The sequence below is a fragment of the Chinchilla lanigera genome, unplaced genomic scaffold (genome assembly GCF_000276665.1).
Source record: "Chinchilla lanigera isolate Chin_1 unplaced genomic scaffold, ChiLan1.0 scaffold00002, whole genome shotgun sequence".
NCBI classification, from domain to species: Eukaryota; Metazoa; Chordata; class Mammalia; order Rodentia; family Chinchillidae; genus Chinchilla; species Chinchilla lanigera.
In genome coordinates, this window is record NW_004955403.1 from 41,397,818 (window position 1) to 41,413,516 (window position 15,699).

A 15,699-nucleotide genomic window follows, 5' to 3' on the forward strand; every position below is an offset into this window, starting at 1 on the left:
ACAGGAGGGTGTGTGTGCACAATATAGTGCTTCTGATTGATTTTAATAAATATGTTAATTGGCTTGTACATTTCATTGTAAATAATCAATAAACATTTGGGTTGTTTCAAATTCCTTGCTGTTACAAACAATGCTAAAATGAACATTCTTGTAAAAATACATCTTTGGACAATTGTGCAAGTATCTTAGCAAAACTAACTTCTATGAGTAGATTTTCTGACTTCAATTGTATGGACATTTTGGGGCTGGGGATTTAGCTCAGCGGCAAAAGCGCCTGCCTGGCAACCGGAAGGTCATGAGTTCAGTTCCCGGTACCGGAGAAAAACAAAACAAAACAAAAAAAAAGTATGGACATTTCTATTTTAATAATGTCTAACAAATTGACCTCCAAATAAACTACAGAAGATTTCAGTTACTTCAAGAATATAGAATAATATTTGGTCTCCACATCTCAGCTCCACTGGGTGGAAATTAGCCATGTGTCTTCTTTAATGTGCTCATCTAGTAAGTGAAAGTGCATAGAATAACATTGTTAACTGAATTTGTATTTGTTTGCAATTGAGACCTTTGCAATTGAGACACTTTGCAATTGAGACACTTTGCAATTGAGACACTTTGCAATTGAGACCTTTTTACAGATGGCTTTTGACAACTTATTCTTTTCTGTGAACTTACTCATTCTTCTATAACATCAATCAAATTGTCTTTTTTATTTGTAAGAAGTTTCTGAAAACTAGAGCAATTAGCTATTTGGCTCTCGTGTGTTATAAATGTGGCATTATGGTTTTGAGTTTTGTCTACGGCTGTCTATGATTGCATGTAAATATATGTGTTTTTTTGTATAAATTTCAAGGTTTTATGCTTGAAATCACCATGCTTCTATTTTTTCCTGTTTTAATTTTTGGTTTCACGTCATTGTAAGAACGCAATTTCCATCCACAATATTATAAATATACTCATGTTTCACATACTTTTGTGGGGATTTTGATTATATTTAAATATTTTATCCACTTAACTGTAGTGTAAGCAATAAAATAGGAATTCAGCTTTGTTTTTCCAAGTGACAAATTGCTTCTTTCAGTATCATCTATGTAATAATCTACCTTTCTCCACTTATTTTAAATGCAAATATGCATGTGATAAGGGATAGATGGGTAGCTGGTAGCTAGCTAGAGATAGATGATGGATAGATCAATAGGTAGATAGATGGATAGATGATAGATAGATAGATAGATAGATAGATAGATAGATAATAGATAGACAATAGATAATAGATAGATAGATAGATAGATGATACATTGATTGATTTTAGGCTCTTAGTTCTATTCTAATAATGCGGCTCTTCCTGTGTGTCAGCCACATATTCTATTAATCTCTGAAGAATCACTTATGTTTGTTATTTTTCTGCTCTGTGCTCCTGTACACTTTTCTCCCAGTCAGGCCTGCTCTCCCTGCTGTACCCATCGTCACTGTCTCCAGGTTAATTGTTAACTCCTCTGGGACACTTACTTTAATGCCCAGCGCTACACTGGCACCTTGCCTTCCTCAGCACACCCACTCCTGGGCTCTGCCAGGTATACAAAACTATATGGACATTGCCTGTTCATGTACACGCCTCTCTACTAAACAAGAAGTCCTTTAGGGTGCCTTCTGTCTCTTTCTTTACCGTATTATCTAAAGCAGTATAGACTTTAATTAGTGTTTCCTGAGAAAATGAATCAAAAGCAAAACAAGCCAGAGTGCATTTTTTCTCAACGAGGTTCCACAAGAGGCCATTCTCACTCTTAATTTCATTCTTAATTTAGTCTTGGTTGCAAGCAATTTCCGAGCAGATGATCCCTCCAAAAACAGCAACATGTGGAAAAATTAGAAGAGAGAAAAGGAAACCACCAGTAAGGAATGAGTTAATGAACTGGGGGAAGCTGAGTCTTGCTCCAGCTGGGGTTCTGTTGAGAAATTCTGGAAGTTACTGTGGAACTACCCACAACTGCTCGCTCTGCAGAATGGAGAAATCACGGTGCTTATCCACAGACTCCGCTAAGTCCAAGGTTATAAACTTTCAGCTTGTGGCTGTGTACAAACTCCAAGCAAGCACACATGGAAGCAGAAGAGATGTGGGGCACAGGAGCAGATAGGAAGAGACCCCAAAGTGGGGAGCAGTCAGCATACAGGTGAACACAGAGGAAGCCAAGGGCATAGGTACAGCATCTGCTACTGTTGCCCACCAGCAGCCTGAGTGTATATAAACCAAGACTGGATGTGAGCTATTTAAATATTCCTTATGGGCAACAAGAACTGTTTTCTAGTCCCTTCAGTGAATGAAAGGGCCATTGGCATAAATATTCTATTATTCTATTTAGTGGCATGGACCAAAACAGCCTGCAAAGGAAAGCTGCATGTTTTGCGTGTTCTGTTCTCAATAATAAATAATTTTCATGTTGTAAAATATACCTTTGCTCAGACAGGTCAGACTATAAAATTTATTTTATTATGATGATGTTTAGTTGCACATCTTTGCCTGTGTAGCCTCTTAGCCATGGATGTCCATTATGAGGCCCGTTGTAATGTAGTGCACATCTATAACTACAGCATCAATGATTTGAAGACATTTGGGGGATGAACTTATTTCTATGAGAATAAGTACCAACGTATATATGACTTCTATCCAGTGCTTCTTCTGTGCAGAACTCCCTGCCGGCCTCTAGGCATTCATGGAAGAAGGGCTGCACAGTCTAAAGAAACTGACTGCTTACCACCTAAGTAACAGAAATTATATATTTTATAAAAATTGGCTCTGTACTTGTTCAAAAGATGCAAAAATGAATGTATTCTAAAAAAAATCCTGGAAGAAGTGGGTTTTGTTTGTTTGTTTGTTTGTTTTTTGGTTTTATTCTCTGGTACCAGGAACCAAACTCACAACCTTGCGCTTGCCAGGCAGGCGCTTTGCCGCTGAGCTAAATCCCCAACCCCTAGAAGTGGGTTTTGATACAGATGTTCAAGATCATTGAAAATGGACCGATGTTCAAAATAATATTTAAATATTTAAAAGCACACAATAGTCAAGAATTGATAGAAAAGGTTAGTGAATCGAAAGTCTGCAAGCATGTATCCGTGTAATGGAGCATGTTGAAAATGCCTGGTTTTATCACGGTACACTCTTTGCTCTAACCTGGAACATTTTCAAGCTCTTCTTTACTAATTGCTATTTTCCTTTGAGGATCAGCTAAAGTGTCTTCTGCTATTATCACTGACAAGTATAAATAATTATCAATAATTTGTTGACTTTAAACAACACAAATGTATCATCTTTTAGTTTTGGAGGCCAGAAGCCAAACATGGATCCCACTGGGCTGAAATCAGAGTGTCAGTAGGGTTGCGTTCCTCCTGGAGGTCTAGGGAGGAATCCCTTTTATAACCTTTCACAGCTTCTAGAGGCTGGATGTGTCCCTTGGCTGAGAACTCTGTCGATTTACTTCCTTATCTCTACTACTACCCTCATTTCTCTACCTGGCTTCACTCTACTTCCCCCCTCTGATTAAGGTCTCATGGTTACACTCAGTCTGCCCAAATAATCTCCCCATCCCAAAATTCCTAATCATCTTTGTTAAGTCCCTCTTGCCACATAGGGAAACACATCCACAAGGTCCACAGATTAAGATGTGGAGCTCCTTAGAGGACCACTCTTCAGCCTACTGTACTTCCTCTTCTAATTTTCTTTCTTACCTGTTAAATTAGAATTAGTTTCACTTTCTCTGGGTCAGTGTAGAATGATTCGGATAGCTCTGAAATGGTAATTTTTAAATTTGGTTAATCTTTCTACTCTTACTATTGTTTTCTTGCTCACAAAACTGTGTATTTTATCTATGCAATCATACAGCCCTGAATCGGGAGCCCTAACTCCACTGGTGTTGCTGGTGGAAAAGAGAAGAGGAAAGAGCCAGATTCCTGGCCCAAAACTCTGCTCTACCACCGGTTAGTGAGAAACTGCCCCAGTTTCTCAGTTTCTACAGTTGTAGCATAGGAATGATTATGGCATACGCCACAACTGGCATGCACATTATTGTCACCATAAGTGACATACACTTATGGTATTAATGAAATATATAGAAATTGTCAAAAATAATGACTGGCATAAAATAGTCCCTCAAAACTATAAATTTATTTTCTCCCTCTTGTGAAATTATAAAAATTGGAGATGGTAGATAAAATCACAACACAGTCACTCAATGAGTTACTGATGCTTTTATCCTTTTCTTCATAATCTGTGTTAACTACAACATTTTAAAGAAGTGAAGGGCCAGTGACATAGCTCAGCAGCACAAGTGCCTGCCTGGCAAGCACAAGGTCCTGAGTTCAATTCCCGGTACAAAAAATAAAGCAAAGAAGTCAGAGTGAAGAAAATGTTACAAAGTGGAAAGTGTTATTTTTGTTCTGATAAGCTGAACAGGTGCAGGCAGGCTCAGTATGTCAGAGGATTAAAAATATATAAAGTCAACATTATTTCAGTGGATACATTTTATTGGTTATGACGTTGAAATAATAGTATTAATAACTGCAGTCTTTTTAACATTTCAAAGTGTTTCCAGATATATTCTCATGGTATTGATTTGAGTCAGTATCTGGCAATCTAATGACTGTCTGATTACTTAGGCTTCCTGGATTATTACCATCCTTGTCACACAATGGCATTTTAGTCATTTATTTCTTAACATCTTCAAACATTATCCAATTGTTTCCCAGGTAAATTGAGCTTTTGCTAAACAAAAGCTTATAGCAAATAAATAGAAACTTGTGGAATCATCTTCCTCTGCCATAAATGAAGCAACAGCAGAGTGGTACAGCCTATTAGCTGTTCTAAGTTCCTCATTAGGTTTTACTTTTGCAAACGCACCGTTTAACTTCCTACATTCTGTAAGCTGCATTATGAACAACATGTCCGGCAGCCACGTTTGCTGTAATTTTTTAAATATGTGGAAAAAAAGCAAGATATCGACCATGTACTACCTTAACCAAGATGCCAAATTATCTAACTTGTTTCTCCAGGCCAGCAGCCCCACAACAGGGACAGCTCCCAGGAGCCAGTCAAGGTTGTCTGTCTGTCCGTCCACTCAGGACATCTGTAGGTAAGTGCTGAGCAAATGATCCTATTCAATATCCTTTAGACCAGTGTTTCAATTTTTGTGTTATATGCCTGGAATGTGTGCCTCATGCTTTTGCTTTGTATTGCCCATGGAGAATTTATACTTGGCTCAGTTGTTTTCCCCATTAGTTCATTTTCTTCGGTTGATCTTTGTTTACCAACTTCTGGTCATACTATCATTTTCATCATGCTCTCTCTCCCCATCTTTCCGTGACTTTCCTCTCCATTCCCACCTCCTGTCCTTTGCCTGCTGCTTTGTCTAGATCTTCCATCTTGCATGACATGTCAGAAGATGCATTTGAGCACTGTAGCCCTGTCATGGTGCTGAGTCCCGCTAAAGATTCTTGTAAGAAACCAGTAAAACAGAAGCCTAGGAGGAGAAGGATGGCCTCCGAGAGGTATGAGCATTCAGAAGAGCAGATAAAAGGCAGAAAAAAGGATTTCCACCTCCAGATCTCAAGCCCCAGCTGGAGGGAACTTTACACAGATTCTTCAGATTCATCTTCCACAGATGAGAGTCACTGGATTCAGGCCAGAAGGAGAGCCCAGGTTAAATTCAGACTGTCACGAAGAAGGAGAAACAATAATAAATCATGTGGAAGTTTGGCTGGGTCTTCCACTTCTAAAGGAATTGAGCTTATTGATTTGGGATCCAAAGGTAAGCAGCAACAGGAGCTGGTGGAATGTGAGAGTTGCTCTTTAAACCTCTGCAGAGGAAAAGTCGTAAGGTACCACGAATGCAGTGCTTCCCTGCCAGGAGGATCCTTTGAGATGAAGAGACTGTCAAGGAACCAAGAGGGAAACAAAGGCAGATTCTGCCCCCAAGATTCTAAGCTCTTGCACAGTCTCAGGCAAAATGAAACAGTCAAGAAGAGACTTTCAGAAGCGGATTCCAGCACTGAAATAGCGGCGGTCAGAGAAGGTGGCAAGTATGAGGACAATTCAGGGCTCCAGGTGCATAGCCCGATTCCGAAGCCTCCCGCTGCCTATGATGATGGGTCTGATCATGTAGAAGTCTGCAGGTCAGTCACTACAGAGAAGGGCTTGATGTCAGACAGAGGTATTTCTTCCTGCTGTGAGTTCTATGTGTGTTTGTAGCCTACCCTCAAATCATAACAGTTATTCATACTACTACTTTTCTGATTGACATTGGAGAAAAATAATGCAGCAGTGTTCATGAGTTTGATGGCTGTTGTAGAATAGAATTGGATCTCTTCCTCTGTCTGTTGTATTAAATAATGACTTACCCCGAAAAAGGAACTGAGAAAATAGTTTGAGTCTTGAACACATCCTACTTCAGAAAATAGCAGTGGATGAAATATGAGCGAGAGTGTGTGAGACCTTTGATTATTTAATGCAGATTTGGTGAACAGTTAACTCTCCAACAGAAAGCTATTCAAGGCTGATGGAGCTCCTTAAGGTCAGATTTTTGTATTGTAAAAATAAAAGTCTCCTCTGCAGTAGGCTGCAATTTGTTCTCCAGTTGTCCGACTCAGCGGGGTAACTTTAGGTTGAAAGGACACAAAAACAGATCACAGATATATTAATGGGTGTGCTGGAGCCTTCAGAGAAGGAGACTCATTATATTATTGATCATCATAGTATTGACGATTATTTATCAATATATGTTGTATTGATTACCATACATGGAAAGATTTCAGCATGTAGACGTTTCATAATGAGATCACTTTCTTGTAATTTTTACACAAAGTCATATATATTGAAAATAGCTTAATGTTAAAAGAATTGTAGGACTATCCATGCTAATAGGAATAAATGGGGTAATTTTAAAGAAAATGTGCATTTTAAATTTTTCATGTTACTCCCAAAGATTTAAGCTGAAGTCTAGTTGAGAACAAGTGGAGATTGTTGTTGCACAATGCTCAATGGCGAGGATTTGTCTCTATAAAAGTTGAAGTGAAAAGTTGAATCACATGACCCAGAGAAGGTGTCCTTGTCTACTCAAGGCAGGAGAAAGAAGAAGAATTAAGGCCTGGATGTAATAACATTAGAATGGTTTGTTTCTTTGGAAATTTTAAAAGGTACTCAGGCATAAAATTCTTATCCATTCATTCTGTCAAGCATTTATTATGCGTCAGGCTTTGTTCTAGGCATCAAAAATATTACAGTGTATAATATTTGGATAATTTCAGACGTGACAGAGCTTGTAGTCTGATGGGGAACACAAGACACCAAACAATTTTACAGTGACTATATATGTTTATAATCACAGCAGTGCAACTTGGGAGCACATCACAAGGAAACTTAACTCATTCTAGAAATCAGAGAGGAATTCTTATGAGAAGGTAGCAAGCACACTGATGCTCACAGGATGGCAGGGATTAATCAAGGAAAGAAGCAGGAAACCCATCAAGTCACACAGTGCTGCTAGCAGGAAGGGAGAAGAAGGAAGGAGTTGACAGTCCAGGAAATTGAGGAGCTGCTGTGGCCAGGATGTGGTGGGGGTGGGACCGCAGAGCTAAGGATGGGATAGTGGAGTGGGCAGACTGCGTGGGGCCATGTACGCCATGCCAGGGGACTGAAACAAGATTTCATAGTAAAGAGACACCATTTAATTTCTACACTAATGAAAAGGTTTTATAATCTTTCAAATATGATTTGTGTGGATTTGTGGATGAAACATTTTTTTCTAGTTTAAACTGAATTCCTCACTTGCAGGCATCTGTTGTCATTTTCCAGCTCAACTTGTAACATGATTTGGTAAAAGACTACCAAGGATGCAGCTTCACATTCAATGGTAATTGGGGGGGAAAACAATGCTTATGATTGAAGTCACAGTAACTAGTTCTCCTACCTTACAAGTCCTAGTTAGTACGAGCATTTATAAGGACAAGATATTTAATGTAGATGTCTATTAATGCAAGTGGGATCAGTGGTCCCATGCCTTTCATCTTCTGCTATGGATTATAATCAGAAGAAACCACCGACATGAATGCTGTTGAAAACATATTATACTAGACACTAAATATAAGAAGTGGCAAAATATTTTTTTCTTTAAGTGGCCTATTATCTAAGTGGGAGCAATTAAGACAAAAATTTAAGATAGGAATGTAAGAAGAGGAATAAAGCAGGAATCTCAAGAAAAGAAAAATGTCACAGAGCCAATATGATCCCGGAACCACTTCCGAAGATGTGGGACCAGGGCTGAGCAACAAAGTTATTTAAATTAACAGAGATGCATGGATGTATTCCAGACAGGACTCAGGGAGGAGACCATTAGTCCAGACAAGCTAAGCAGACTGTACTTAACAAATGTTCATGAATTTCTGTGGCTAGGTTGGAAGGTTTATGTACACTGATAACAGTTAACTGTTTGAGTCATTTGGAAGAAAACATTATATCATTCCAAGTTGCTTATTCAAATCCATAAGTTTGTGTTTACTTATAGTCGCACTGACCTTCTTGGGTTCCAAATGTTTGCCATCAAAGCTGAGGGTAAGTTGGAGAGACTGTGCCTCCCAGCCCATCCTCAATCAGAGAACATATATGATTGTCTCTCTTCTCCACCAAGGTCCTGTGTAATGTTCCTTTAAGAACGCAGTGGGTTCCCCTGCAAACAAATAGCACTTATGAAAAGCCTTTAGTAAATAAAGTCACTTTGACCAAGAGTCATAAACATAGAGCAGCCACTGTGTGCCAGGGCATGTGTTGAGAAAGGAACCTAAATTCAGGAGTCGTGGGTGGAAGTACTTCCCATGGGTTAAGCAAGATGCCTGATAACAGGTAATGGAAGAGAGGAACAAAGGGCATATTGGCAATCCACCAGGTAAATAGGAACAGTCTTTGTGGCTGGATTTGCTCCAAGCATACGACAAAGGTGTCAAGGCAAACTCCAAACCTTGAAACTCGGGAGGCAGGAAATGCTGCTGTTATTGACAGACACGAGAGGTCAGAGGCCAGCTGCTGGAGGAAGGACGATGCCTTTAATTATAAGCAGCCTGTTTGTGATTACAATGACACTCTGGTGTCAGCTTTCCAGCAGACAATACCAGACATGTTACTGAAACACAGGAGAGCACACAGAGCCAAGGACATATAATTCTTTGTGAATTTTACACAGTGTATCACTGAACACATGCATGTGTGTCATCGCTTACACTAACATGAGGCATTAACACAGAGTAGAGCTGGTAAGCAGGGAAAGCCTCTCAAGGTCAGGGAGAATGGAGAGATTTGGTAATCATTCTTGGAGAGGTAACAGTGACATGTGACAGGTAAACTAAATCTCTGCAAGATATCATAACAGTTAAAAGAAAAGCCACCTAACAGCTACTGTGCGGGCACCAGAGTCCCCCACACGGGGAGGAAGATGACCGTGAGAGAAGTAGCAATTGCCTGCGGACTTGCACTCCTGATGCTTCAGACATGCATAGGCAGTACCAGTCTCAGCCACAACCACAAAGCAGAAGAAGCTCTTCAGCGCTTCCTCCTTTTCTGTTCCTGGCATTTAGTCCCCACATGAGGCTATATCCTCTTTCACGCTCTCATCTCAGCCTGATCCAGAAGACAGGTCTGTATTCACTAATTATAGCTTGGGCTTTAAGTCACTGTTCATTGTACCCATGGTTATATATAGTAAGAAAGTCTTTACTTTTTTAACATAAAAATTATATTGAAAAGAAAAATCATCTTGTGTTAGCCTTTCATTGAGACTTTTCAGTAAGCTTTCAGTGGCCCTCAGTGGAAGGTTCACAGTCTTTAATGTGCTTGGTAAATCCTGCATGATCTCTCTATCAGACTTGGTTTTCTAGCTTCAATACCCTTCTTTAACTCTGACCTCCTTCTGCTGGTCTGCTTCCCCTTCCCTGAAAGCGTCCAGGTCTCTGCTTCTCATGACCTAGATTGACATCACATTGTCCCTTCTGACCCTCACCAGACTAATTCCCAGTGGTTCTTTCTCAATTTAGGTGTCATTTCTTCTGGGAAACCGTCTTGACCTCCTAACCAACCCTCAGGCTCCTTGGCAATCACTTCCTTAGCACGATTTTAATTGCTAAAACATAACTATTTTTTCCTATTAACTGTCAGATTTGTTCATTGCCATATCTGAAAGAACTGGAACAGTACGTGCTCAAACTAGATATATTTTAGGAAAAAGGTATTTTTCTAATGTGTTCATGATTAATGTGCTAAATCATACCACTATGTGTTGGATTACTTCACCCACTTGCAGAGCAAACTGGTGAAGAATATTCTTCTTTTAATTTTTTTATTTTAAAGAGACAAAAAAACAGTAAAAACAATGCAGAATTTAAAAACAAGAAGATAGGAATTTAGCAATGGTTGTATTGCATATTTTTATCTTCCAATAGTTGCTCAGATTACCAGGTGAAGGATGTTCTAATTACATGGTTCTAAAACCTTGGTAGACGTCATCAACCAGAGGCCTTGTTAAATTACAGGTCACTGCAAAACCCTAGAGTTTCCCTTACACGGTAGTTAGGCTCATGAACTATTATTTCTAAAATGTTCCCTGGTGACACTGATGTCTCTGATATAAGAACAATGCCTTGAGAAAAACTGTTCTATGCTACAAATTCTTTTCATGCTTTAGGTGGGAAGAAAAAGGAACAAAAGGATGAGATTGAAAGCTAAATTATGAATATCCATAGTTCCCTTTTCCATTCCCTGGAATGCTGACGTGTAACGTGGCTAGATTCCTTTCCTGTATGTTATACCAGTGTAGTGTGTGTCATGTCATTAAAGCTGTACACGGACACAGAACCGTCTCCACCAGGAACCCAGCTGTCATGGTTTGGCTCTTGCTTCTACCTAAACCCACTTCCTCTTCCCAACTACCCCCATTTCTATGGGTGAGTCCACAAATTCTCTGAATTTTCAGTTTTTGATGTTTGTTCCTGCTACTTTGGAGGTGGTCAGTCTCTAGCAAAATCCTGTCATTTTACCCTCAAGAAATTTCTTCTGATCTGTGCCTTCCTTCTCTTTCTTACCATTCCACTGTGGCCCTTCTTGACTTTTGTGTCTGTCTCCACACCTACGCATTAACCTATATTTGTTTTGGTCAGGGCTTCTCGATCAGAAACCCGCTCACATGAGCTTCCACGAGAAAGGGATTCTTTACTACAGAAATAGTAAAGCCAAGGAGACAGATGGCCTCAGGGACTCCAGAAACTCAAACAATGTGAGCCTCTCACACTGTCTCTTCTGTGTGTTGTCATTTTCTCCAACTGCAGACAAGCTTTCTCTACATAAAAGAGAGAAGAAATACTATGGGCAGAGATAGCTTCAGGCTTACATTTTATGAGCACTGGCCTGAAAGAAATGAGAAACTTTTCTCCAAGCACTTACCCATAAAATTCTGTGGAAAGAATATAAATAGCCCGCCCTAGGTCATACTCATCCTTGAATGGGTCACTCTCTCACTCACCCAGGGCATGGGACGTTACGTGTAGGGCAATACTTGAAAAGGGAGGTTACACTTAAAATGCAGCCATCAGTAACTCCCCTAGAATCCTATGAATTAGAGAAACTACACTTCAGCAAAAAGCTAACTTCAGTGCCAGGAGAAGTGAAAAAGAATTATGAACAGGAAGGGGAAAGAAAACAGTCACGATCAGCTATACCACAACCAAACACAATTCCCCCTCCTAAATGTCTTTCCTCTTTAAATGCTCATACCTAAGCATGCTTCAATCTGCATCTTATTTTCAGCCTCCTTTATGAACTTTTTCTAAGCTGTGATCATTTACAGTGCTCTTTTCTTTCTTGGAATTACTATAATGCTTATCGTGACTATTACATATCTAGTATTCACCTGTTCTCCAAGGTCATATGCCTCCATTTTCTTTTCCTTATAGAATAATCAGTCTGTGAAAATAAGGACCATGCTTTTCACCTTGTCTCGCACCCTCTGCAGTACTCAGAATAGTTCTTGTGTTACTCAAACAGGAGTTTTGATATGGGTTTTCATAATCAGTGAGTTCCAAGAGAGGAGGCTTGAACAAACCACGGGCCCAATCACAAAAATTGCCTGGTACACTGTAAACAAATAAAGGACATTGAATTTTTCAATAGTTTCTTTAAAACAAGAAGATACCAAATATAAATGATAACTTATGGCAATATTCTAGCTTATCTTAGGTTGGATGATGAGTTTGAGGATTACTCTATAGCCTTTGCATGTGTTATGTATATTCTCATTTCTAAAGCAAATTTTGAGGTGAAATTGGATGAGAAAATAGTAAAAATAGTCCATATTTTTTGACTTGTTTCACTCTTGCAAGTTGTAATACCCTTAACTTGGATATGCAAAAATTTTCTTAATGCTCAGAATATTCATAAGAGAAGACTGGTTTTCAAAAGCAGCAAGATCATGCTTTTTGACAAAATATTGGCATTTGTAAGATTGATTTAGACAGCTTTTGGTTAATAAGTCTGAGCACATAAGAGAATATAAAATGGAATATAAAATGTGTATATAATGGATCTTCTTACCCGTAATCAAATTTATCCATTGATTTTTTTCATCCACTCATATATTGAACAACTTTTTATTGAGGATTTCCTTTGTGTCTGGGCAATGTTTTAGAAGCTGGAAACTCAGTGGAAAAATCATAAACCTAACCTTTTATTAACTCATAGGTAAGACAAGTGATTAAGCATGCAAATGTTAAAAAATATAAGTACAAGAACAAAGTTAGGGGGACACACTTCACCTAGTAGAATGAAGTAAGTTTTCCTGTGAAAGTAATAACCAGGAAGAAGTCCAAAGGAGAAATAGGAGTAAATCAAGAAAGAGATGGGATAAGTTCTTTTTCACCAAAAGAATATGGCATGTGAAAATGCCCGGAGGTAATGTAGAAGACTATGAGCAGATCTATTCAGTGTGGCTTAGCAAGAGAGATGGGCCGGGCATAGGCAGCCAATGAGTGTGCTATTAACTACAGTTAAGAGTTTGGGCAGAGAAAGCTTCTGCAAGCTGGAAGCGAATGGATGGCATTTTCTGTTTTGTGCTGTAGAAGACCACTCAGTCTACTGTTGGAAAACAACAAGGAGGGGCAAGTCCGAAATCAAAGGAACATAAGTTTTTTTTTTTTTTCTGGTACCAGGAATCGAACTCACAACCTCGCACTTGCCAGGCAGGCGCTGTGCCGCTGAGCTAAATCCCCAGCCCCCAAAGGAACACATGTAGAATCACACGGCTGCCTCCCACTGACAATGGAAATGAAAATAAAAAATGGATGGATTTTTTTAAAGTATTTTAGGAGTACAGCAAGGAAGGCTGGATGACAAATAATGTATGTATCTGCTCTCAATTTCCTGATTTAGAAAAGCAGTACATTATGGTCATATTTACTTTTGAGAGAAAGCTCTGATTGAGATGGAGAAATAAAAGATGAAGGTGAGTGCAATTTTGAACACGGTAGTTTTAGATAGATACTAAAGAAATACCCAAAGGGAAATATCCAAGAGGCAAGTACATGTGAGAGTCTAAAGTTCCAAAGAGCTATCTCAACTGGGAATCATTAGGGAGCCTTAATGTGCATAGCTGGTGATTATCAAGTTCTTCCCATGGAAAAAGCATAAACTGAGAAGAGGACTTGAAGAAGTTGAACCAGCAACATTTAACAGCCCAAAGTGGGGAAAAGACTAAAACGATGACAATCGAAGAGCTTAATAAGAAAGGAGAGCGTTTAGTAGGTGTGGAGCGTGAAGACTAGGGGGCCACTTTTTGTTTATGATTCAATTCAGAGGACCCCTGAGCTCAGAAAGAGAGAACAGGTAGAGATACCATAAAACCAAGAAGGTGGATTATTTATTACCTTCTCACAAAGAAGGTGGGAAAGGACACAACCCAAAGTGGAAGAAATGGCCATAACAATGATAATACACATGTCTATCCATTTACAGAAGTAAAGAAGGAAATGATAGATATAGATATAGGTTGATCTATGGATTTCAAAACTTTATTTTAATGGCCTTGTAAGGTCATCTGCTCAAAGTAAGGACCCTGATTATGAGATCAAGCATTCAGAGAAATTTGAATTTCAGATACAAAGCAAAACAATTTTAGTTGGACGTGATACCAAATATTATTCATTGTTTCTCTGAATCTAATATTTTACTGAGCAACCCCATATTTTTGCTAAGCTCAGCAATGGTAAACTTAATGAGATAGATAAATACTGTTAAAAGTTTGTTAGGGTTCATACGTATGAATATAGAGGCCACAAACTACAGAAAGTGTCATTTACCTCTGTAGTGAATTACATTCAAATGCAGATACAGCCCAGGAAGCTAGCTGAACAGAGCCTAAGGAAATTGCCTTGTGAAACATCTAGTTTTCTGTTTACTGTTGGTTTATGTATGCATTCCTAAAATTTAATTAAAAGCTAAGAAAATTATGCAGTATAAATAAGATTCTTAAAAGAAAATAATATTTTATCCAGTTGCTTCATACTCATGTTTATTTAAAGAAAAAAATTTACACTTATCTGTACCTTAAACTTGCAGGCAATTATTAGCCATTAGAAAGTTTAGTTCAAGATTATCCACCGTTTTAGTCTCTATCTGTTCACTAAAGACCCTTGGAACATCAGCACATATTATCATCTTTCACTTCCTTGGATATACTATTTTCTGAAGCAACCTATTTTTCTTTCCAAGTTCCTAACTGTGCTACAATTCTTTCAGTCTAACTGTATTTTCCACCTGTGGGTCCTAGATGTATATGCATTGAGTAAGAGTTTGTTCAGCTTTTGTTATTTATTCCGTTGTTTCGCTGTACGACTTTTGGAATACAAATTGAGACTGAAATTCTATTCTGAAAGTTCATCCCATGGATAAAAGATGACCTGTTCAGTCTTCAGTATTCAGATGGGAAAGGTTACCCTAGGTGACCTGTGGAAAGCTTTCATTTTTGACAGGCTATAGACTCTTCAGAAAGTTCACAAGTTGATGCTGTTCCTTGGGTTTTTTCCTTTGTTTTGCTGAGTCTTGCAGGAATTAATAGCACTCTGTCTCCTGCTCATTTTACTAACAGCTGAACTGGTAGGAAACACAGGATATTGGTAACCTGCCAAAGATGAGACAGAGGGGAGCTTATTCAAGATAGAAGCAGAGGTATTGTTTCCAACACTTGCAGTGTCAGAGTGGTTAAAGTTGAAAACGATAAAATGGCTCTCTCTTCACCTATGTGATCATAAAATGAAAAAAAAAAAAAAAAGTAAGATTCACATTGCAAATGAATACATGCCCAGCATGATGCAATGTTTAGAACTGATTTCTTTCTTGAATGAAAACTTTTATTCATTGTAGTCCTCAGTAAAAATTCAGACACACACTATGCTTCTTTATGTTATGGAGTAAAGATTACTAACAAAGAAAAAAATCACTCATAACATCACATTTTAATGTCATCAGTGCTTTACATGATTTTAGACAGTGTATCAAAGTTTATCTCAGTAGTAATTTTTATTTTGAATGAACAAAAACAATGAAGATACATACAAGAAACACGAAAAATAACTTCAAAGGATTATAGAAATGGCATTTTATATCTTTTGTTTATAAATTTT

At 38.5% G+C, this 15,699-nt stretch overlaps 1 protein-coding gene across 2 annotated transcripts in view; it reads left to right on the forward strand.

Annotated features, from left to right (window-relative positions):
- March1 (membrane-associated ring finger (C3HC4) 1, E3 ubiquitin protein ligase) overlaps window positions 1-15,699 on the forward strand; it is a 297,696-nt gene that overhangs the window by 210,779 nt on the left and 71,218 nt on the right. Inside the window, exons 3-4 of one of the 2 annotated variants that reach the window (XM_013513527.1) lie at window positions 5,044-5,123; window positions 5,404-6,162. In XM_013513527.1, the coding sequence (XP_013368981.1) occupies window positions 5,044-5,123; window positions 5,404-6,162 (839 nt within the window). The remainder of the gene's footprint in view (window positions 1-5,043; window positions 5,124-5,403; window positions 6,163-15,699) is intronic. The other variant, XM_005373590.2, reaches the window with a different exon arrangement.